The sequence below is a fragment of the Ascaphus truei genome, chromosome 5, assembly GCF_040206685.1.
Source record: "Ascaphus truei isolate aAscTru1 chromosome 5, aAscTru1.hap1, whole genome shotgun sequence".
Classification (NCBI taxonomy): domain Eukaryota; kingdom Metazoa; phylum Chordata; class Amphibia; order Anura; family Ascaphidae; genus Ascaphus; species Ascaphus truei.
The window spans coordinates 278165429-278190375 of NC_134487.1; the positions used below are offsets into that span (position 1 = coordinate 278165429).

Consider the following 24947-nt stretch of genomic DNA (forward strand, 5'->3'; position numbering starts at 1 on the left):
CCATTTTCAGTTCCATGTAAATATACCAGGTTAGGCAAAATGCTGGTTGATCAGACAGACCCACCCCCCTCCCCCCAATGGAACAGGAGTGGAGCCCCAATATACTTTGGTTTGTCAGAAGTGGGGCGGTGACAGTCATGTGACCACTGCTGAAGAGGTCACGTGACCACAATTGCTGGCGCGGCACCCTGGTGATGCCGCGAGTCCTCCGGGCACTGAAAATGATAATGAGAACCAACAGCTTTGTGTGAATCATCTTGGAGTTCTCCACCTCCACCGACCCCAGAATGCAGATGCCCAGAGATAAAAGAATAACTCCTCTCCGCATTTCTAAACGATAAATTAATTATTCACAGGTCTGCAGGGGCAAAGCTTAAAGCTGCTGTAAGAAAGAGAAAGAAAGCCTCCACGAGCTTCAGATATTAGTTCTCAAAGCCCTTTAAATCCACTTGTTTGCCTGACTTACGCCTCTCGTTTTTTTTTGCATCTCAGAGGCCTCAGGAGATGAAAGAAAATCCTGACGTTTGATATAATGGCATCAGAGCTTAACAAGGGGACAGCGGCTCTGCTTTTAACTGCTGGAAATTCCGGCTACTGTATGATGAAGGAGATGGGTTTCTCACTGGGTGGATGGGGGGGGACGGGACCGTGCTCTAGCACAGGATAACTGCAGAGAGGCATCTCTAAGATTGTAAACACACTTATGTAGATATATAGGCTCTGTAAGACACATGTATGCAGAGTAGAAAGGCATGTCACCTGTAAGGCTGGCTGACATGTATCTGTGTAGAACAGGGGAGGTACACTCCAGACCTCAAGGGCCACCAACAGGTCGGGTTTTCAGGATAGCCCTGCTTCAGCACAGTTGGCTGAATAGGTGGCTCAGTCTAAAGACAACTGAATATCGTAGAAAGAGTTCAGAAGTTGAGTAATAAAGTAAAAAATGACAGCGAGTGAAAGGCAAAAAGACACAGACAGGAAGTAACTTTAATTAAATATTGTGAAAGTCAAAAAGTTTTTACAGCTTGAAATTTTAGAAAAAAAATGAGAAGAATCTCTATTAGTTCATCAGAACTGTACAGTGCTCCTATTTAAAAGGTGAGATTCATAAGGACAGATTGCAAACATTGCAGTTTGTTGCTTTTACTTTGACATACATGAAGAAACATTAGGACCCTGAACTCAGACCGCCGTATTGTTTTGAGACCTAGTCTTTTATTTATTTTTTTGCAACCTCATAAAATCATAGCTTCACTGACCTGAAATATCTTTGGGAACACACAATATGGTTATGTGGTATTACTAGTGGAAGAAACCCCTGCCATCAAGGGTACGGTATGTGTTGAATAAATGTTCTCCTGTTCTGAGCTTGCTTACATTCCTCCGGTCTTTTGCACTGAATCTATTTCAGCTACTCATTTTGCTGCTACAGGGTCCCACAATGCAAAATCCTTTGGTGGTGAAGAGGTTGATTTCAGTGTTACAACACAACAGACCCAAAGGATTCTGGGAGTTGAATACAATAGTGACTGCGTGTTCTTGTCATAGCTTTTTGATCCCCTCACATCATCTCCATAAAGGAAGTAATAAAGGCTTAAGCTTGCTGCACTGATCCTCTTGTAAAGCTTAAGACTGGAGAAGGAAGTGCAAAGCTAATTCAATCATCCATTGACAGATGTTTCGTCCTTTGGAACCCATCAGCATGATAGAATCAAGAAGCTAGAAGGAACTGCTTCATGCGCATATTTTCACGTTCATACCCACAAAGCCTTGTGTCTGTTCTATGTTACACTACAAGCATCTGCAATAAGTGGACTCAGGAAAGTGCTTTACATATCTCCTATTGACAATGGCAAATGTGTTCATGTTAAAAAAAATGGAGACTAAGGATTTATACGGATCTGAAGGCTGCAATTGTATTCTAGGGGCTCTCTATCCTAATATGGCTTTAAATGTGCCTACTGTTCTTTTGACTGGTTTGTCCAGAGAAGGTTGTTTGATATAGTGCAGAGGTTCCCAACTCCAGGCCTCCAACAGTCTGGGTTTTAAGGATATCCCTACTGGCCAAGTCATTTTGACAGAACCACCTGCGTTCAAGCAGGGATGACCTTCAAATCTGGACTGTTGAGGGTACTTGAGCACTGCAGTTGTGAACCACTCATCTAATGTATGTTGATGCAGTATCGTTTCCCAGTTGCATGTTTGTTTCTCATCCCTACAATGTAACCCCTCCTCCCTTATTTCCCCCCCCCCTGTTCCTTCGAGTGAAAGTTCACCCAGCAGCGCCTGAGGCATTCGCTCCCAAACCCCACATATCCAGGAACTAAAAAATAAATAAAAAAATTACATTGTTTCAAAGTACGAAAAACATCTTTCTCTTGTGCTTTTTCCATTTTGTTTTTGTTCTCTGTGATGTTGGCGATGGGCCGAGGGTAAAATATACAAGTTGAATGAATATGATTTGCATTGTTAAGGCATTCAATCTGCTGGTTTCTATTCATGGGAAGGACGCGGGTAATGTACAAGCAGACTGCAGAACGAAAGTATGTTCACTGATCTATAAAATACCCCTCCCGCATTCTATGAACATGCATATGAAGAAGAAAACCCCATTCAGCCCATCAGAGCTATCAATGCAAAGTACCTCAATTAGGTGCATTCAGTCTTACACACTTTTATATGTTAAAATTACTCCTATAAGTTCTCCCCGCCTTATTATCTTACATTTTTCTTTCACTTACACGTCCGTAATGTATAATATAACATTTGAACAAAGAAGCCTTATTTATGGCTAACAAGATGCTCTTACTGCTGCATCCACTTCTCATGTTGGATGTTACATTTTGTGAATATCATGCAGTCAGTCTCCTTAAAAGTGATCCATATCCGACGCATGTGAAGTATTTTTTTAATCGGTGCCTTTAGCACGCCTGCTTAAAATTAAAGCTATAGAGCTAGTACAACAAACAGGTACTTAGTATATTTGTTCGGGGGAAAAAAAGCCTTTTCTCTTGTAATTGAGTAAAAGTGAATGCACCTTTTAAAGCTACAAAACTAAACCCTACAAGGAGAAACTTTCACACTTCCTTCCATCAGCGGGAAGATCAAAAGAAAGCAAAGAACGTATAAAACAAAAATAGGCAAGTCATTTTTTGGGTGGCAATAAAGAAATGGAAATTTGTTTCAACGTAATGTGAAAAAAGGACAAATTAAAAATGTTTCCTCCCCCCACCCCCCATCAAGCATGACAAACATCTGAAAATAATAACGAAGTCGGCACTTTTCACATTGTAACATACACAATAAAATAAATTGGGCAAAGGGCTGTACAAATTCCAGAGATAAATACATTATGTATATGGATATTTTACAAAATCCCCTTTTAAAAACAAGACATCCGCTTTTGTTGTCCCTTCTGTCGTGATGGGTGAGGCAGTGACACTTTCTGTTGGCAGAAACATGATGGTCAGAAGAACATTATTTCTGTACAAATAGGACAACTTTGGCAACCAAAAAAAAAAAAAAAATAAGTCACAAAATAATCTACATTATTTATAACTAGATACAGAGCACAACAGTAAAAAGGGCAGGGGATTTTTTTTAATATATGGAGGAGAAATGTCCCTTAAATCCCTCGTTTACTTACTGCCCATAAACTCTTCAATCGTCAAACCCAAATTTGTATCACATTTACTAAAGCTCAGTAGCTGTGACTACATTGATCATTATCCTGAACATTCAGCTAATGTGCTTTAGTGAATTGCACTTGAGTTGAAAAAGGATAGACAGAAAGCAGTAGAAGTAAAAAAAAACCAAAAAAAAACAGAGAGAGAGAGCGCTCACGTGTAGTAAAAAGAGAAGGTTCGTGAAGAATCAGAGGATAAAATTAGAGGACCAAGGAACAGAACAAATAAAGGTATAGAAGAGTGGAGTATAACGGTGGGACAGGGAAAAGAAAGAGGGAATGAAGAGAGAGGAAGGAGAAGGGAATAAATGTTAGGGAGAAGCAGGGGACACGTGAACTGAAGGTGATTCAGTCTATTGTTCCAAAGGCAATGGTTGAACCAATTTATGGCACTCAACCTTTGCACACACAAGTAGGAGATATTTGTATCCTAGGGTAGTCTCTGGTGCAAGATACCTCCCAGGTCTATCACAGTCCTCCCCCTCCCAAACATCAGCATCTTAAAACATTTCCAACTGTTCAAAGTAATATTACAAAACACATTGCAAAAAAGTGGACTTTTTCACACAAGGCTAAAATGGGCTTCTTGTTGGGATCCCACGGTCCTACTGAGGGATCTTGCCACATGATTGATGAGGAATCTTGTCACAAGACCAGCCAGATGAGAGGCTAGGGATTGGTGCTGCGTATCCATCCAAGGATCTGGTTACGTGACTGTCCACGGATCTTCTCACAGGCCCAGATAGTAATCTTGTCACATGATTGGCAAAGCATCCCATCACATGGCAGTCAAGTCATCCATTAGAGTTGCCCAAGTGACAAACATTCCCTATTATGTCATTGTCTTTTTTTGTTTTGTTCTATTTATCATCTGTTACTGTCTAAATCTGCAGTTCTGTGGTTCCTCTATACAGAGGCCTGAGTAAATGTTGCTCTCGGGCAGAGAAGATCTTCCCATAGTTGGGAGTTGAATGCCTCCAGCGATGAACCCCCAAGTGAAATGCAGGGTGACATTTTCACATGGGAGGAGCGATCATACCGGTGATTGCTGGAGAGAAATAAGAGAGAGGTGTGAGCAGCACCTAGTAAACTCTGAACTTCTACAGCTTTTCTGAAAGGTAACGTGTTATGTGCAGAACCAACTAAGATCTGAGATTAGAAAAGGTGCATGACAACTATTGTTGCCAGGTGGCTTCTCCAAAAATCCTGGACAGAATCGCACTCGAGACACACACACAAACACCTCTTGCCTCTCTCCGCTCCATGCTGTTTCCTCCTCTAATTGGCCACACCCCCTGGCTCCTGACACCTCCTCCTGATTGGCTGCATTACCCAGTAGCAGCCAATAAGGATGGAGGAAGCTGCCCACCCCCCCTAACAACAGCCCTGCTCTCTCCCGACTGAGGAAATCCCGTGGCCCCCCAAGCCGGTCAGGTCACTAAGTCCGGGGAGGCAATACAGTACATGTCCAGTATTACCTCTAATTTTTTACTGGACCGTGTGTCCAAATACAGGACAGTCTGGTTCAATACTTGACACCTGGCAACCCTAACGACAAAATTGGATATAAAACTCACCCAAAAGCGGCATAGTTGCATGGCAAATGCAGCACCCTTTCAGCCCTGTTTTGCAACCCAGAGCTCACACAAAGGTAATTTAATGAAGGGATTATTAATTAAACTGCGATAGTGACAATCAGGGCTGAAGTTGTTCAGCTAGGGAGGTCAGGGGGGTTGAGATGGATCAGTGCCCATCTGAAGTCGTTCAGCGGGGGAGGGTGTGCAGGGTAGAAGGAGGGGTGTCATCAGGGAGAAGAGCCAGTCGGAAGGAAGTTGGTACCCGAGCTCTATGGTCAGTCAGGGCTCTTCCTCTGCATGGCGGGGGGATGGCTGTCTTGCTTGTCTCCCCTTGTAGGCGGCCCTGCCAGGATAGTCACTTAATGATGTGTGTGAATTGTTCAAATTGACTAATCTATCCCTTTTTTTTTTTGTTGTTGAAGATAACAGGATACATTTGAAGAATATTCCTTCTACCGGCATAAATATAGCAAATATAACAAGAAAACTGATGTTACATATCAAGCACAATACCACTGTTATTATACAGATATTAGGCAGTTTTTCCCACTTTTTCCCTGGGAAAACGTAACATTTCATTCAAATATAAATACAGAAACGGCATGATTTCAGTGGCTAACTCTTTTCGGGAACATTGATGATCATGTGATCCTTTTTAAAGACTATCATGGGATTTAATTGATAACACAGTTTTACATGGGTCATTTACCTGTTAGTTTTCAGAAAACATGGAGAAGATTTCACTTCCATTCATTGGAATGGAGCTGATTTCTTCCTCTGCACCTGGATTAAGCCTTCCCAACATTTTCAATAGGGGCCCAAGAACTTTATAACAAGACCGTTGTCCCTTTAACTTTGTAATCATTATTTTATTTTTTCCACATTCAGGAATGAAGTCCCCGTTGATACACTGTATTTGTTCTTCTTTGTAATTGAACTTACTTTCAATTTTAATACACTGTTATATATTATAACTAGGACTGTGCCTTTGCTTTAAGACAGGTTTAGTAAAGTCAAAACACTTACACAAAGGGACTCACTTTACAACGGTTTCACCATCCAACACTACTTCCAGAACGGATTCCGCTGGATAACTGAGGACTGCCTGTACATCTGATTTGCAGACAGGTTTAACAAGTGATAGTTGAATAGCACCTCTAGGGGCACTGGTGGATTATTTCTATAACAGCTCCTCATTGTCAATTTTCTTCAAAGTGGGTTAATTCTGTCTAGTTGACAACTTTAAGCTAAACTGCAGAGCAAGCAGTGCTGTTCTGATTCATCCATGGCACCTTGAGCCCTGTTATCTCATCTGTCTTATCTCTGAGCTAAACAAGCCTGCAACTGCAAGCCTAAAAGTGCCACCCTCTCCTCTGGACAGACTTTTTACTGATATATAAGATGAGGAGAAGCATGATTTATGCAGAGCAGAGATATATGAGCATATGGGCATTATGTTTTGGCTGTGGGGTGTTTATCCGACCACTAAATTATGCACAATAATGCTGCGTGGTGGATGAACATGGGGTTAAGTAATAGATAATCTGGCGATATCACAATGTGCCCTGTAGCTCTGCCCTTCAGAAAGGTTATGAAGGCGGCTGGGACTTGAGTTAAGGTAGAGCAGTCATGCAGTGCAGACCTTGTATCAGGAGCTATGGGATAACTCTAGTAAGGACCTGGGTGAAGAACAGGACTCTTTACACCAAAGTAACAGGGACATGTGAACCTCCGATTACATTATGCAATATAAGAGCTGAATCAAACCAATCCTGAGTGCAACCTGTAAAGTGGCTGCTGTCTCTACTACACTTTGTAAGTAATAACCTTGCTAAGGAGACCTAATCATACCCAGCGCCATCCTAGTCTTTATAGTTCATGACCCAAAGCAGATGCTTGCAATGTAAACTCACACTTCTTCCTATGCCACCACTTATGCTTTAATCAATATATCATTGGCAGTCACACTAGTTGAGTTACTATATATTGCTTTCAATAATAATGTATTATATGTGGCTTTCTTTACATGATCACTTTAACAGGTCTATGCATGTCCCCATTTGCTTCCAAGCTACGTTCTCAAACAGCCTGAGAATTATTATCCTCCTCTTCTGCAAAGTAAGGCCTCGGTCCCGCTGCGCTCGTTGGCGCGGGCGGCCATGTCGCGAGTTCCCCACCAGCAGGGGAATCCTCGCGAGCCGGTCCCGGTCCCCACTGGCTGCACAGCTGATTACACGCTGTGGCGCATCAGCCTCTAGGAGACACAACAGAATGGTGTTTCCTAGCGTTGACGCGTCACGTGGTGTGGCTGTGAGCCAATGGGGAGGGGAGGCTGCGGGAGGAGGAGAGGCTTCGGGGAGCGGGGAGGAGTGTGGAGGGAAAGCAGGCGAGTGCCTGTCTGTATATCTGTGTGCGTGCCTGTCTGTGTGTGTATATGTGTGCCTGAGTGCGTGAGTGCCTGCCTCTGTCTGTGTGTCTGTGTGTCTGTGTGTCTGTGTGTCTGTGTGTGTGTATGAGTGTATGAGTGCCTGCGTGTGTGTACTTACCTGCAGCCCGTGGAGGGAGGGGAGGGAAGAGTAGCGGGTCCCTCCGCTCAAGCCACGCCCCCCCTCCCTGTCAATCCTCCCCCTCCCGCCCACCTCCCGCTCCGGCTGCAAAAGAGGATGTGTACAGTGCATGCTTTGCATTGAGCAATGGAGATGGACTATACATTGTAGGGTAAAGCTCTGTTCTTCCTGCCCTGGATGCCAGCACATTAGGGCAGCTGCTGACTTTGTAACATCAACGTCACGTCATGGCCGCGCCCCCCACGTCATGGCCGCACCCCCCGACCCGTTTGGCCACGCCCCCCCGCTCCGACTGAAGTTTCCTGTAGACCGCAGATCGCGGTACAGTGAGTTGCACACGCCGCCGGCAAGCAAGCCAGCCGTGCGGACGCGTGCAACGGGACCTTAGCCTAACAGACATTTGTTTTCTTTAGTCTGATGTGTGACAATTGTTAATAGAAGCTCAGACGTTTCAGTTTAACCATCCCACAGCCAGAACATAATGCTCATATGATATCTCTGCTCTGCATAAATCATGCTTCTCCTCATCTTATATATCAGTAAAGAGTCTGTCCAGAGGAGAGGGTGGCACTTTTAGGCTTGCAGTTGCAGGCTTGTTTAGCTCAGAGATAAGACAGATGAGATAACAGGGCTCAAGGTGCCATGGAAGCACTTATTCCCACTATCTGTTATTTGTATTATTTGTTATTTATGATTATCACGTGTATTACTGCTGTGAAGCACTATGTACACTAATGGTGCTATATAAATAAAGACATACATACATAGTGCCTTCTGGTCTTCTTGTAACTGCACAAACCTCTCCTCAAACTAGCTGATGAAGTATATAATGCCAGTCAGAGAAAGAGAGGACAGGTCTGTGCAGGATGCAGAAAGAAGAATTATTCATAATAAATATAAAAACCCTTCTTTGGCATGTCCAGTGTCATAAATGACATCACACATCAAAGATGGCCACTTAATTACTCCTGTAATCTGCCTACAAGATGACAGACAGGCAGTGGACTGAAGAGGCCTTAGAAAAAGGGATCCTGCTCAGAGACACAGAGAGGAATGTGGATTATGCAGAAGGACACCGTTTTTTTGGTTTATTATGTACAGGGAAACTAGTGGAGTGCAAATGGTAATTTGCAGGGACATGTGACATAGGTAATTAGAAATGTGGAGTCCAAAGCACTCACACTAGAAACCAGAATCAGAGTAAATTGCCAATGTATAACTAGACATGAAGGATTTAGGATTTATTTACTAAGTGGTGCTCAGTTATACGTTACCCGATGGCCTATTTACGTGCTCGTGGTCTTAAGACTTAGCACCGCTTGGTAAAGACCGTTCTTAATGTGTGTTTATTTACACTACTACATAGTAGGGGCTATTCATTAATGTCACTGTCAACAAAACTGGTGTTTTATTCATGCTAAAAACCCCACTAGATAAAAAAAAAAAAGTAAATATTGTTCTCAATCGGATATTTATTTAACGGTCTAATGTTGGATTTCTTCACCAGTTTTGCAGCTGGAAGACTTTGTCTCCAAACAGTATTGCTTTATTGTTTAATAATATTTGCTGTCTTGAAGCACACTAGCGGTAATTGGCAGCTTTTTAAGTACAATGTGTGGGCTATGGCAGGGCTATTGCACTGTAGACACGGGGAAATCAGAAGTTATTTCATTAGGGTGAAGGGATAGTGCAAGACTTTATATTATTACTGGTTGATAGCTAATGCTATTTCAGTGCAGACTCGGGGCAACTGCAAGATTGTTTCAAGACCAAATGTCGCACAGCAAATAAAAATACCACTTGCGAGCACATTCACTTCTCAGGCAGGTCTGCAACCCATTCGTCATCTCTTAGCATACAATGCTTCCACTGCAGCCAGGGATTCTGGGAAATTTCATGCAAATGAGCACACAGTGTGCAATATAATTTTTTCTGGACACCGCAGGGGGCCATGCAGCGCTTTGTCAGTACACACTTGTGGCTAATATAACGAGTTTGTGGTACATTTAACCCAGTTTAACAAGAATACAGTTTGCCAAGTGAAGCAGTGGTACTCTGCTCAATACTTTTTTTTTTTTAAATAACTGACCAAGTAGTTTGGATTATAGGAATCCTCAACCAGAGTGGTTTGGCCACAAGCTCTTAATATTAATATAATATTAATATATCCCCTTGCAGAATGCATTGAGATGGCCTCTAAGCTCTGCTAAACCCAATTACTCTTATTGGTAATTCAGTCCAGTTGGGGAGGATGCAGAGCGAACCATCCACACCCATCAGTCATCACTCACCACCTCATGTTTTTGGAAGCCTCAACTCCAGGAGTCAGATTTCCAGAGTATGATGCCCTGCTATACCCTGCTATACCCGTTTATGCCCTGCTATACACGGCCACTTATAAATCAATTGGTTGAATGGGTAACACTGCTGCTTTCCTTTATGTTACTGGCCTCTCTGGCACTGAAGGAGTTATATTATATACATCTTATTTCCAACTAACAGAGACGGACAGAACACAGATACACGACAGGAGCTGAAAGTGGGAAGAATTGGTCACATACTTCAGGAGAAGGCCAAGCCCTGCAGAGAGCCAGCAGTGAGGAACTTGCCAGCGTCCACAAAAGACTGGTCTGATAAGGGAAGACAAAAGGGCAAATTAGTCACTGGAATAAAACAATGGTATCTTCTTGAACCCTTCAGTGCCACCGTGATGCAATCTGCTGCATGATCCCCCCCACTCTGAAAGGGTTAATACAGCATTTCTGTGTCTCTACACCTGGGTCATTCAGCAGTGCTGTGTAATCTGTCTGAGTTGGGTAAGGGGAGAGTAGCTTTCTGGTTGAAGTGCTGGCCTGTGTGACCTCAGAAGTCAGTGCTCTCTCTCTATGTGACTTTGCACATTACTTCCATGTGTATCAAATACTAAATAATATGATCTTGCGCTCTCTCAGCAAGGTACTGATTTACCTGTAGGTTACGAGCTGCACTAGCTGGGAGCACTATCATGTAATTACTGTACATTGATATCCAAATCCCAGATCAGGAATGTGTTATTTATTTCTCTTAGATGCTATTAAGGTTTACATAAAATTGGAAATATCAGATATAAATTTGTCAACCTTCCTAGAGGTCTTCAGACTGGAAGTCCCAGATCCACAAAAGGATGTAAAGCTTTAGCACAGGTTTACCCACCATTTCTGTGTTAGGGGGTAAATGCATGCTAAAACTTAGCACCCTTATGTGGATCTGGGCCAAAGACTGATGTCCCCACTAATTAATAAATGAGGGATATCTATTAAAGTTTCTCAGACGCAAAACTGGAACAAAAAGCTGCACCAAACGTGGAATCTTTTCTTTAAGTGGGGGTTTTCTTGCAAGTGGTACAGTTTTTGATGCAGTGTTGCAGCCAGGAGACTTTGACAATAACCCTTAATGCCAGTGCTGTGGGTCCTCTCACCTTGCAGGCTGGTGCCATTGGAGCTGGTGCAGTTGGGGGGAGGGGACGTCTGCGGTCTGACCACTGGGGCAAAGGCGCTCTTCTGTTTGACAGCTGACACCATGTTGGCTGGAGAGAAGGAGAAGATGCCAGAGGAGCTGCTGCAGTTGGATGGCAGGCTAGTGGAGGAAGCCATTGTGGGACTTGATGGGACAACTGAAAAACAAAGCAGATTTCAATGCTTGCCTGTTTCTCAGAAACTCACGGAATGTGTCAAAGTGTCTCCGGTCTATGGCAAAATAATTGTTTCTTTAAAGCAAGAGTTGGTAACTGTTTAGGTTGAAGAGTTAGGCAATTGCTCTAGACTGTACAGTAAGTTTTGGTCTTTTTAGCCGTTAAGTGACTATTTAGACTACAAGTGTTAAATAACTGTTAATTAGATAAGTGTTGATCCAGGGAGTAATCTGATTGCCATTATTTGGAGTTGGGAAGGAATTAATTTTTCCCCTTATGAGACCTCATTGGATGATATTTCTCTGGAGTTTTTTGTTTGCTTTCGTCTGGATCAAAATACTGTAAATACAAATATAAGAGAAAGTATCTGTCGTCTAAATTTAGTATAGGTTGCACTTGATGGACATATGTCTTTTTCTGACCTCATCTACTGTAACTATAACTGTATATTCATAACAACATATGTTCAGATGCCTGACTATGCAGTTTACAAGGTGCAAGTGGTTGTCTCCTGGATATGTAAAGGTATAGATGACTGTCTTGGCTGAAAAGCTCCATTATATTCTCATCATCATACTGCGTGGTTAGTCACTGCCTCTCTTTATACTGAGTTCATGTTCTCTTACTGGCATAGGGGGAGTTGGCAGCCGAGCCATTGAGGAAGCTGGGAGATCCGGTAAGGTTGGACATTGTGGTGTTGCCGTAGCCATTCATGCTGGTGGTGACAGAGCTGTAGTTGGTCTGCTGAGGAGTGGTGCTTGGGGCATAGCTGTGAGGGGACACACTGCTCGTGTTACGAGAGAAACCTAAGGAAAATAGAGAGATAATCAATAGCAGCGCCGGGTTCTGTATCCATTTCCTGATTTGGGCTGTAGTACTTGATAGGTAACTACCTTATCTGAATGGAAAATCCAATAACTAAGAGTGAACTGCTTGGGATTGAGTACAATTACTTGAGATAATGATCACCACTTCTTCATACATTCCATCACTCATATCAAGCTCCCTCTCCTGAGACTTACTTCTCTAAGTGCTTGAGGTCAATCATCTGACACTTTCTAAGATTGAGCGAATAACCCTGCAGCTTTATCATTGGAAAGTGAAACCCATCATCTGACATGAAACTGCTGCAATCTGAGCCCAAACTCCTTCATGTGACATACAGCTGCTTTATTTAATACAGGGCTCCAACACTTGAGGTTTAACTACTTCCCTATATTCCAAATATATAGACTTCTTTATACTTCATTATCACTTTTATAAGGCTGCCCTGCACCAAGTAAAGTAGAGCTTGTTTAATACCTTCTCAGTCACCTGAAACATAGCTCTATCTTGAAATCTCTCTTACCCAAGCTCAGAGTCATCCTCTTAGTTGAGCTCTAGTATCAGAGCTTCATAAACTTGGATCCACCATCAGAGCTCAGTAACTTGTGTGGCACATCATGTGAGAACGATTTCCATGATCAAACCATCATGGCTGATAATTAACATCTCATACATAAACCATGGCTCTTGCAGACACACTTACCAGAACGCCCTGCTACTGTCTGTACGTTCTTCCTACCAACCAATTAGATTGAAAGCTCTTTGGAGCAGGGACTCCTTTTCCTAAATGTTACTTTTATGTCTGAAGCACTTTTCCCCTCTGTGTGTTATTTATATGATTGTCACGTATATTACTGCTGTGAAGCGCTATATAAATAAAGACATACATACATATGTGACGGTAAGGGGGTAACAGGCTATACAATAAAGGTTAAGCCCATCTGGTTACCCCTGAGAACCGTGGGTCCCTGGCAGCTACATAGCCCCATAAGCCATGGGGCCATGTATTATCACATGTAAAAGTTAAAGTGTTACCTGCTTCCCACTTTTTATGTTCCCTTTACCCTAGACTCATGAAACTTTCTATTTGTACGTTTTAGGTGGGATATTTGGGTAGAAATGCAATTGCCTTGTTTGCAGGAGTTTGGGGGTCAAAGATACCGGTAGTCCCCTAATTCTGCCAGACATGCAGGCATGATTTGCCGGTACGCGGGTTGAATTACACCAGGGCTGCCCAATGTCCCCCAGACTTCTGGTTTTCGAGCCCAGATATCCCAGTCCTATTTCCCTTACAGCTATGGGTCTCCCCAAGTTATCATATGTATTGCAGTATGTTTTATTACATTTGTGCATTTACTTTAAATGTCTATTCAGTCAGCCCGGGCATCCATATAGGTGCCGGGAAGTCTGGATAGACATAGGAGTTCAAAGAGGAGACGGGATGTTGAGAGTTCGGGGTGTTAAGTGGCTGGGGCAGGGCAGAGTACTGGGTCCGGAGAACAGAGACCCCCTGAAGGAAGGACACTCTGGTCTGCCAGACACAGTGGACTAGTAGGTGGCAATGGGTTGACTGGGGAAAGTGGCAGAATGTCGGCACGTTTCCCATTGGTCAATTCATATGTCCCATCACGGGGCATCCCGAGCCGGCTTGGCACGCCCCCTCCTCTGACATCAGCCAAAAGACGAGTACCTGTTTCTATTGGCTAGTGGGATAGGGTTCCCACGCTCCTCCTACCTCCATGCTAAGGATAGCTTAGCGGAGTGTATGTAAGGAGATGGCCGATTCAGAAAAACAGACTATCTAGTGACTTGTGTCGATGAAGCTAGGGCTGGCTTTTCAAAGTTGCTTTGTCACGAATAGCAGAGCAACCGGCTTCGTTTTGAAGCTAGGAAAGTCTGCCCTTGCAGAGACTAAGTCAGGCGTCAGGACCAAGTTCTCAGAATTGAAGGTAGCGGTCGTGTCTAGGAACTGAAGCCGAAAAGAGGACAAGGAAGCCCGGGTGTATATCCCGGTCAGGGTAAGCCTACCGAAGCAGGCGCCTATTTGAACCTAGATTTCACCCCCAGTAAGTGTGTTTTTATCTGTATTTTGTGTAATTCTTTGTGTTGTACGCGAGTTTACCCGAATAAACGGCATTTTGTTTTTACTACCTACTGAATGATCCCGGTACAAATATAAATAAGTGTTACAAGTCCTGGTCCCCCGTGACAACATACATACATTATTTGAACACAAGACGTATCTTGGCTCCACCACCATAACTTTTCTGAGCATGCGCTCTACTCATGACCTGACCTGGATTAACTGTGTGAATTCACCTGATACTGAAATCCACCATCTCTTCCCCATTACGTTATCTCTTAGACATCTGTTCCCTACGAGCTTCCATATGCTGCTAAACACAGCTTCCTTTCCTGAGGCACCTACCACTCATGTTAAACAAGCCGTTTGAAAGCATCAAGAATGCAGCACACGTTAACAGCTGACTAAGGGAAGCAATAAATTCAATATACAGTAGAGTCACATTTTACTCAATACAGTATGTTTTTTTTTTTTAAAGTACAATGGTGAGTTACCAAACCATAATTTTTTTTCTTCAAATAATTAAATGAACAATGAATTTTTATTTGAAGCCTCGTTATCTTAAACGTGACATGTCAATAAGGATCAAATATTAAGAAATACATTTTTTGCTTCACAGGTTATAGTTTACATCTATTTGCGAGAGGAAATGCAGCTTATAGACAGGAAGGTCCACCATCCACATGTCTAACATACTCCCACTTCTCACAGCCCCCATATATTTTTCCTCAAGGACTTTCTTAATATACGTTTCATATTACAGTACCAAATATATCATATCCATCCCCATTTGCATTGTACTTTAATAACAGGCACTATTTCAATTGTACCAATAACATCACATTTTATGTATATAGCTTTGTTTATTATATTATTTAGTCACGTTGTTAAAGTAATATTAAAAAAAATACCCTCCTAAGCAAATTATTTTTCTGAAAGACAACATAAATGCATGAAACATGTTTATTTTGGTAAGACAAATAGAGAAATAGCTCCAACACAGACAGGAGCCTGCAGTCCAAATCTTATTTAAAAAAAGGGCTTTATATATACTGTATCTTAAAAAATAAATTAAAAAATCATGTTTAGTCCCAGATCAAAGACTCAACAGGAGTGTGGCCATCTCAATCGGTGATGGGGTCCTTCCGGGTTGGCAGCTGACCTTGTAGAGGTCCTAGCGTGGTCAGCTTGGGCACCATAAGGTCAGGAGAGTGCTTTACTACTTTGGGACTTTCCTTGTATGTGACATTCATTGATGCCATTATGTTGGGACTTTTCTGGTATGAGATTGTCAGTGATGGTGCATTATTTTTTTTAAAGATATATAAAGTCTTTTTTTTCTGCATAAGATTTGGATTCTTGTCAACCTGGGAGTTACTAAGATATGGTGCTGGATTGCCCTGCAATGTGTTGCAGTGGTTTTCATTGGGGGTCACCACATGGCATACTTTGAATGCTGTCTGGGACAACTCCTATTTTTGACTACATGTTATTTATTGCATCAGTACGTCACCCTTAGATTGTAAGCTTCATGGAGCAGCAGGGTCTCCCTTACCTACTGTACCACTGTTAGTGTTTTCATTTGATCAGTGGCGGACTTACCTTTTTGCCCGCTGTAGGCTGGGGGGCGACCCTCCTCTTTGGTGTATGACGTAACAATGCCGCGTCACGACGGCATGACACGCCGTTATCATGGCAACGTGGCATCATGATGTCACGACACCCGAGTTGTCATGGCAATGTGGCATCACGCGGCATGTGACGCCACGTCGCCATGATGACGCAACGCTACAGGAGAGGGCCTGCTATGGAAAAGGTAAAACACACTCACACAAACATGTTGCATTCCCCTAAAAAATTACCCCTCTAGACTATAGCCTACTCAGCCTAATGGGAAATCAACCACTGCATTTGATACTCTGTTTCCATACCTCATTGTACTGCGCAGCAGTATGTGGATGCGTTATAAATAAATGATGACAATACTAATAATAATGTCTTGTTTTTGCTAGTGTGGATCACTTACCCTGGTTGGTGACTTGGGATGTCTCTGACACGTTAACTGCTAACTGTCCACTGAAGGAGTTGACGCCCATCATGCCATGGTGCACGGAGGAGTTGGTGAGGGCTGGGAGCTGGCTGTGGTTCCTGGGGACACTGTACAAAGCTTCAGCGATATCGGCTGCTCTCTTAAGTATGATTTCCTATTGAAGAAGGGATACAGTATATAAAGACAGGAAGGGCCACCATCCACTTGTTTAACATACTCCCACTTCTCACAGCCCTCATATATTTTTCCACAAGGACATTCATAATATCATTTTCATATTACAGTACCTAATATATCATGTCCATCCCCATTTACATCTTACTTAATATCCCTCTGTATCTGCCCCATCCTATTAGTAAATATCTGCTTCCCCATATATTTCAGATCTCACACCCCTGATACCGCCACTCATATATATCTTTATTCATATTTATTTCATGTCATGCCACTCTGTAACTGTTTCCTTTACTGTATATCTTATTTCCCCCATATCTTACTACACTCATTTTCTTCTACTCACATCTCATAACTTCTCATGTCCGATATCCTTCTATATCTACTCTTTAGTATCAGTATCATAGTAGCCATCTGTTAATCAGATCTCTGGTTCCACTCCCTCATACTTCAGTCCTCGCTCACTCAACATCTCCCCATTCTTCAGGTCTCTTTATATTTCTTCCTTTCTCACTCGCTTCTCTCACCTTCTCATACCATTTTCACTCATCTCCTGAATCCGGTTTCAGCTCTAATCTTTTTCCTATATCAGTCTCATCCCCATATTGCATGTCTTCTCATTTCTCATGTCGCTCTCATTTCTTATAGTGGCCATATCTCATGGCCCACCCCTAATGTCTCATATCATCTATCACCTCCTAATACCCTCGTATCACTTCTTAATACCCACGTATCACTTATTCTGCTGATATCTCATGGATAGGATTAAAGTAGCTCCCAAACTTCAACCACTTTTCAACCATAAGCTCCTGTCTTACCCTGCTACCATCAACGCAGTTACGGTTTGTGTTTTACCTCACTGTGGTATATGTTGGCGCTTCACAAATAAATGGTAATAATAATAATCATACACAAGAAAGGAAGAGTGGAGGCTCCACGGATTATATAAATGCAATCATTTGTTGAAGCCAGGTAAAGTGTCCAATGTTTTGGCTGTCACAGCAGCCTTTGTCAAGGAGTGGCATGGTCCAGACACACGACACTCCTTGACAAAGGCTGCTGTGACAGCCGAAACGTTGGACACTTTATTTGGCTTCAACAAATGATTGCATTTATAAAATCCATGGAGCCTCTACTCTTCCTTTCTTGTGTGTCCAGTACTTAGATTGCAGCGGGCCTTCCCTCATCGAGTTAGAGAGCACCGGTATTAGTATCTTAGATTTATTTAGTTTTTTTGGTGTGCAACATTTTCCCACATTATAATAATAATAATAATACCTGGTTGTTGTGGGGCATCCCATAGAGAGCTTCTACCAGATCTGCTGCTCGCTTCAGTATCACTTCCTATGGAAAAGCACAGACACATACTATGTCAGCATGTGATACCTTTTTAATGTTTGGTTTTCAAATTCGAAATCAACACATTTCCACCCTCACCTTGCAGTGTCGCCAATGAATCGAAGCTTAGTCATAGTTCACTAACGATTCGCCAAGCATTTAGTCAGTGTGCATCGCTATTCATTTAATATGCTAACTCACACCCAGACCATGAAATGTAGCTGTGGTGGAGGCGGAGCATATTCATTAGCATATTTCCCAGGCATCTCAGATACGTTCACACCTATCTCTCCATGTGTTGTATAGAGGAGTGTTTTGGGAGGTATGTAAGTCATTGGGTACTCTGCTAAAATTGTTGTCATCCTCCTCCATTTACCCACCTAAAAAGGGCAAGTTTTGCATGGTTCTCGATCTTATGCGAAAGTTGCGCACATCTCTACTGTCAACATTTTTATCTTCGAATAACTAATGATCAGGGCCGGCTGGGTTGTTTGCGGCTCTTACCTTCTCCGTCTGCATCATCTGGCGGCATCTCCCCCTGCATAGTCCAGTCATCATGACTCCGCGATGTCAAATGGCGTTGCATTGCCATGACAACAGGGTGTCGCCACATCATGTTGTCATGGCAACACAGCAACACTGGGCGTTCTGTTGTCATGGCAACGTGCCACAACGTCCCATTGTCATGGCAACGCGGAGCCATGATGATGGGCCATACAGTAGGAGATGCCAAGAGATGCCGTCGGAGAAGGTAAGAGAGTAGCAGAGGTCCCGTACTCTCCCGCCTGGAATCAGTTTAATTGTCGTGGGGTAGACCGCAGGGCCTCTGTAACCGCAGCAGCACTGCGCCACCACGCTGGCCTGCTAGATAACTTGAGAATTTACGAATGGGTTTTGCCTTTTAAAATGCAATGATCTATTAGGGTGATATAAAGATCACTGTGCAGAGGTATAATGCTGCGCAGCTAAGCAATTCGGAAAATGCATTGCAGTCATGTTGGACATCATTGCGCCTGTATATGTAACTGGCACACTGGCCAGGTCCACAAAACGCTTCGTTACATGAGGTCTTGGGTAAAGTGAAAAAGGAGAGAAAAGATCTCAATATGCATTTGCTGATATGCTCTTCATGCGGTTGACATAAACCACTTACAGGTACAATTTCATATAACCGGACAGAAAACAACCTTTTATCAAGAATGTAACAGTCAAATTGGCTTCCCTGGAAAAATGTAACCATGTTAATAGCAAAGACTTGGCTGTTCTCATTTGGGGAGTTGGGGGATAAATGTATTACAAGTTGATATTTTTTAAGGGCCTCTTAATGGGGGAAGTGTTTTCTGTAGCCTTATCCCACTTTGTCCTGATCAGAGAACCAATAAAGATAAGGGGCGAGGGAGAAACTGGGACTCTGGCTGTACAATGACTTGCTGATCACACAAAACCTCTAAACATGTCAGCGACATTAGTACACTTTGATCCTACTGACTAAGAGAGACAACAAGAAACAAGATAGTGTTAGGACCTGCGAATTTGGTCATGTCTCGATGTGGCTCGCAGGCTTATAATGCTTTGGCCAAAGGGTTAAACTAAATGACCCTTTTTCAAGAGATATATAGGTATTTCACTGTGTATTTTTGTCACATTGGATGTTGCTCTGGACTTATTTGTTTCTCGTTGTATACATTTAGCCACGCCCACTAACACTCCTTTTGACACATATACATATATATATTATGGTAATTTTGTGGGGTTTCTTAGAGCTTGCTGGGTATCATAGTGTTTATTGACTAAGAGAGAGAGACACCCACTTTAATAAACCTTCGATACAAACATATGAAATTGTCTTTGTGTGAACAGGAAAGAGCCAGTATGAGCATCACAAGAGTCATGTGCCAAATGATAAAGGAATTGGGGTTTTACAAAGGAGAAGATGCTAAGAATAAAGTTATACAAAGTTGAACCAGATTAGAAAGAGAGCCAGTGCCCTTCCCAAAAAAAGCAAATTGTTATTCTTGCATTCCCCGGTAGTTTCTCATCAGAAAATTGAGATCTAATTGCATTCATTTTGCTGTCACCATAAACCTCTTCCAAACTCTCAGATGACACGCTTTTAGATACATATTAGCATTTCTTCAATTTAAAATTCTGCACCGTATAAAGATGAATTGCTTAGCGAGCTACGTATCCAGTCACAAAGTGCTGGCCGGGCACGTGATTGTTATACAGTAACGCGATGCCCAACTCTTTCAGTAGCATCGATCTCTGCCCTGCTTAGATTATGCTTAACCCCTTACCTGTGGTTCAAAGTTCCAGTAACTGTATTTCTTCTGGAACATGAACCATTCCCCGGAAGAAATCCCTCTCTACCATAGCTTGGAATCTAAGGTAGCGACCAAAGTGTAAAACAAACTGGAGAAATTGATGGAGGGAGATGGGGGTCTATGCATGAATCTCCATGGAAGTGTATCAGTATCTACAGTGCAATAGCCCACTTCAGGTTATTTTTCAATTAGTAACACATATTAACAAGAAAAATTCCAGTTGTGAGCACTTTCCTATGTCTCAGACAGGTCTGCTACCCGGCCTTTCACCATAATCTCTTACCATACAGTGCTTCCACTGCAGCCAGAGATTCTGGGAAATGACATGCAAGTGAGCACTCACTGCGTCACTTTTTGCTTCTCGTCCATTTTAATATTGATCCCTCCTTATCAGCTTAAGCCTGCTGCAATACACAGCTTTTCAGCACAGTCTGAATTAAAGAAGTGCATAGGCAGTAAACCTACTCACAAACAGCTTTTTCAACTTTTTGGGTCAAATCGGTATGAGAATGGTTATGCTAGCTGTGCAACATGAAGCTGGAAGTGGCTATAACCAGATATTAAATAAGTTATGGTGAATAAAATAAAAGTGACAAAAACCCTCCAGCAAATACAAATACCACTTGTGGGCAACAGAAATCGTGGGGCCCAGGACAAACATTTTAAGCAGTTTGCTAGAAAAGTTTTAGTAAAATTAATTAAGTAGAAATCGCTTTGTTAGGCACGTTCTATAGTGCCGGGCGCGTGCTATGCCGTGCGGGTGCGTGCTATGCCATGCGGGCGCGTGCTATGCCGTGCGGGTGCGTGCTATGCCGTGCGGGCGCGTGCTATGCCGTGCGGGCGCGTGCTATGCCGTGCGGGCGCGTGCTATGCCGTGCGGGCGCGTGCTATGCCGTGCGGGCGCGTGCTATGCCGTGCGGGCGCGTGCTATGCCGTGCGGGCGCGTGCTATGCCGTGCGGGCGCGTGCTATGCCGTGCGGGCGCGTGCTATGCCATGCTGGCGCGTGCTATGCCGTGCGCGCAGATTTTTAGTTGGCTGACGTCAGTCGGCCTTTCTATAGAAGTTCCGTGCGCGCGCACGGCAGGGAGAGAGGAGCCGACAGACAGCGACGAAGATGAAGAAATTCATCTTTTCGCGCCGCTGCCTGCGCTCAAGTGTATGTATTGGTGTGTATGTGTGTATGTATGTATCCATGTATGCGTGTTTGTATGGATGTGTGTGTGGGGGGGGGGGTAAATAAATGCACACACACAAAAAAAAATTATTAAACTGTTTTTTTAATTTAAAAAAATCTTACTTACACTCCCACTCACACAACATATACACGCATATACACGCATATACACGCACATACACGCATATACATTACCTGCAGCTCCCGGCACTATATACAGGAAAAGCATGCGGCACGTGCACGTGCGTTCGCATAGGAACGCGCGGCCGCATCCTGTATATAACAGGCCTTAGTTCAGTTGCAATACTGCAGAGTAACTGAGTACAATTGATGAATTTTGCCAGCGAATCTATATTTAAACAACATCCAGACCCTGAGATTCTCCCTCTTCGCCCATTTCAGTGTTTGGCTAGGAAAGCACTTTACTTGGCCAACTGCTTGTCAACTTTAAAAATTGTACAGAATTTTTCACTGTGAAAAAAAAACTCCTCCAATTCTCATTGTTCGTGAACTTGGATGAAACGTTTACACCTCTCTATTAGCACACATATGATAATAATAACAACTTTATTTCATATAGCGCCTTTCTCCCAATGGGACTCAAAGCGCTTCACAATACAGTACAGAGCGCAGTATGCAGCACATAGGAATTTTACAGACACAGTCCCTGCCCAGGAGAGCTTACAATCTATGTTTTTGGTACCTGAGGAACAGTTGACTTCCCCATGGTCACAATGGGGCTGATACCGCAAATTAAACAATGTTCCCCTGATTCAAACTCAGTGTTTCATAGGGTTAATAAATCTGAAGATCCCCTGCTTAATACATACAGTATCCTGTTTGAAAGTTAAAAAAAAATGAAGGGGAAGACAAGACAAAATAAAAATGGAGCCTGCTGAAGCTGAATAAGACAGATTGGAACATGGAGTAGTTTTGTAAAGTTAACCAGTACGCCTGGCTTGGTGCCCTGGAGTATTAGTGACCAGAAAATTACAGTCCCTCCGTGTCACTGCACTCCCAGTGAGGGAGGGAGCCTGAGGGAGCCTGAGGCGTGTTTGTGTTCAGGATCTAATATATTGCCTTTCAATCAGAAGAGAGAGGCGAGGGATAGACACAGCCAAAGCATGCCGAGCAGGTCAGGAAAGCAATAAAGATTTCACAGAGCTCTCCAAGGTGCTAAATTCCCTCAATAATGGGTTTGGCACTCTAGAGTTAACCTCTCGTTTACTGCTAGTCTAAGGAGCTCCACCAGAGCACCTTGAGATGTATATTTTATGACATTATGTAAGTGGATTGAAAGGGCAGCACTGCTAGAGCAATTTACAAGCTAAAGCATGTTTAAAAAGGAGCTGTAATATTTATTGTGTATTGCTTTCCGCAAGCGAATGGAATATTTCCTTAACCCTGACATTGCTGGAGGTGTTTTCCATGCACTGCTATGCTGAATAAAAAAAGACTATTTAATAGAAGTCCATTTCTCCATTTGCTCATAGAAAACAACACACTGTAAATATGTCAGCTGCCTGAGCTCTGCTGTTCTATACTAGGACTGTGGTGGGTATTCTAAAACCCTCAATCACATAGTGAAAAAGGTGTGTGGTCCTAGGGTTTTGGTGGCTTAGCCATATTTTGAATTTGCTTGCAGAATCAATATTGCATAAAAAGAGAAGCAGATATCCCCAGATCCTTTGTACTCCTAGGAATTTCCTGCTGTTCACACCACTCTTTTTTTTTCTTTCTAGCAGCAATAGGAAAAGCGGTGAGAGAGTGAAACCCTCATAGCCCCTTGTGCACAAATGAATTTGCAGTCAGATTATCCACCTTCAGCAGAAGGTGTTGTGTAACCACAATATCACAATGTCAGATCGGAAACTCGCAGAAGCCGTAATCATGGATATTGTGCAAGTCTAGCCATAAAATAACCTCCCTAGGGTGAAGTGCTTAATAGGGTGGTGTTCTGTGAGGTTATTCTTTGGATAGATCTCTAAACATATAAAACAGCTGTCCGGACACATTTTGCCTCTTGAGTCCCTGATGAATATTATGTGTATTTTGTCAGCATTCCTCTGTATTTTAAATTGCCTCATATATTGCATAAAGTGCTGTGTAGTGGATTGTACAAAAAAAACTAAGAATACATATAAGTACAGACAATGCCTTCTAAACAGTTTGATATGGAGTCTAATATACTTGGCTATTGACAAACTGATGGGGCGCCTGAGCAATTGGAACATATAAATAGGGGACACTTCTTCGGAATGTCACCTGGTGCACAGGTGTTAACATTTTCTGTGCATACAGATGCAGCGGCCGTTATTCGAACACATCACGCGTTGTATACCTCGGAATACCCATGTCATGGTGCGTCATTACCGCGTGTTGACTCGTGTTTTATCGAGTGCAGAAAATGGCATTTTAGTGTTCTGGTTTTTAAACACCTGCAAATTGACACAGTACTGTACACATTACAATTAATTCATTTCTGCCACGGAAACGCGAAGAATTGCGCCCAAAAAAATCGGGATCCATGAAATTCAAACAAATCCACCGCGAGATTGGCCGCGTGGAGTACAGCAGCGCACACGAAAACGGCTCCGTGATATGTTCTAATAACGGCCGCTGCATCTGTAGCTCATGTTGTGAAATCAGTGTGTTATCCTGTTCATAACATATGGCCAGCTATACTGTAGCATTGTGTGAGATACTGTACGTATAAATGGTCGCAAATTGGAGTATTGCTCACGCACACACACAAAATACATCATTTTGACGCAAAATGCACCACTCCGTCAATGTATAAAAGTGCTTTGTTGCATTTTTGGGGAGTGGTTATAGGAGGAGTTAGAGAATTAGATAGACCGTGAAATTATAATGAGTGTATCAAAATGTGTGCCTATCTTGGCCTGTTTGTACCAAAGTCTTCCCTTGTCTTTGCAATAAAAAAAAAAAGTTAAGTCTGAGGTGACACTAACCCAGGGGTGGTCAACCCCAGTTGTCAAGGGCCACCAACAGGTCAGGTTTTCAGGATATCCCTGTTTCAGCACAGGTGGCTCAATCAGTTCCTGCTTCAGCACAGGTGGCTCAACTTGTGCTGAAGCAGGGATATCCTGAAAACCCGACCTGTTGCTGACCCTTGAGGACTGGAATTGCCCCCCCCCCCCCTGCTCTATTATATCTGCTCAACACGTAAGAACCAAGATTAACAAGTTTATAGCAGATGATATTGCATCGGTTAACACAATGTGTATAGGTAACGCTGGTGCAGTATTTAACAGTAGTTATTAAAGGACACATGGAAAGAGAGACACGAGTGGAATATAACAGGTTCAGCGCCTTCAAACATATTAGGAGGAACAAAAAGATGCAATCATTTTCCAGAGAAGTTTACAGTACAAGCAAATTTGAAACGGGGAGACATGACAAAGAAATGTTCACTGAAAAGGTAGTGGATGCATGAAGTAACCTTCCATCAGAAGAGG

The 24947-nt window shown here is 42.8% G+C and overlaps 1 protein-coding gene across 1 annotated transcript in view; it reads right to left on the reverse strand.

The window, feature by feature from the left end:
- Nucleotides 1-975: 975 nt before the first annotated feature.
- The window catches only part of EBF1 (EBF transcription factor 1), a 285887-nt gene continuing 261915 nt past the window's right edge, over nt 976-24947 (reverse strand). The window contains exons 11-16 of the mRNA XM_075599191.1: nt 17910-17975; nt 16434-16611; nt 12126-12305; nt 11287-11481; nt 10391-10459; nt 976-4733 (exon numbers count right to left, since the gene is read on the reverse strand). Coding sequence (XP_075455306.1) covers nt 10392-10459; nt 11287-11481; nt 12126-12305; nt 16434-16611; nt 17910-17975 — 687 coding nt within the window. The 3' untranslated portion in view covers nt 976-4733; nt 10391. The remainder of the gene's footprint in view (nt 4734-10390; nt 10460-11286; nt 11482-12125; nt 12306-16433; nt 16612-17909; nt 17976-24947) is intronic.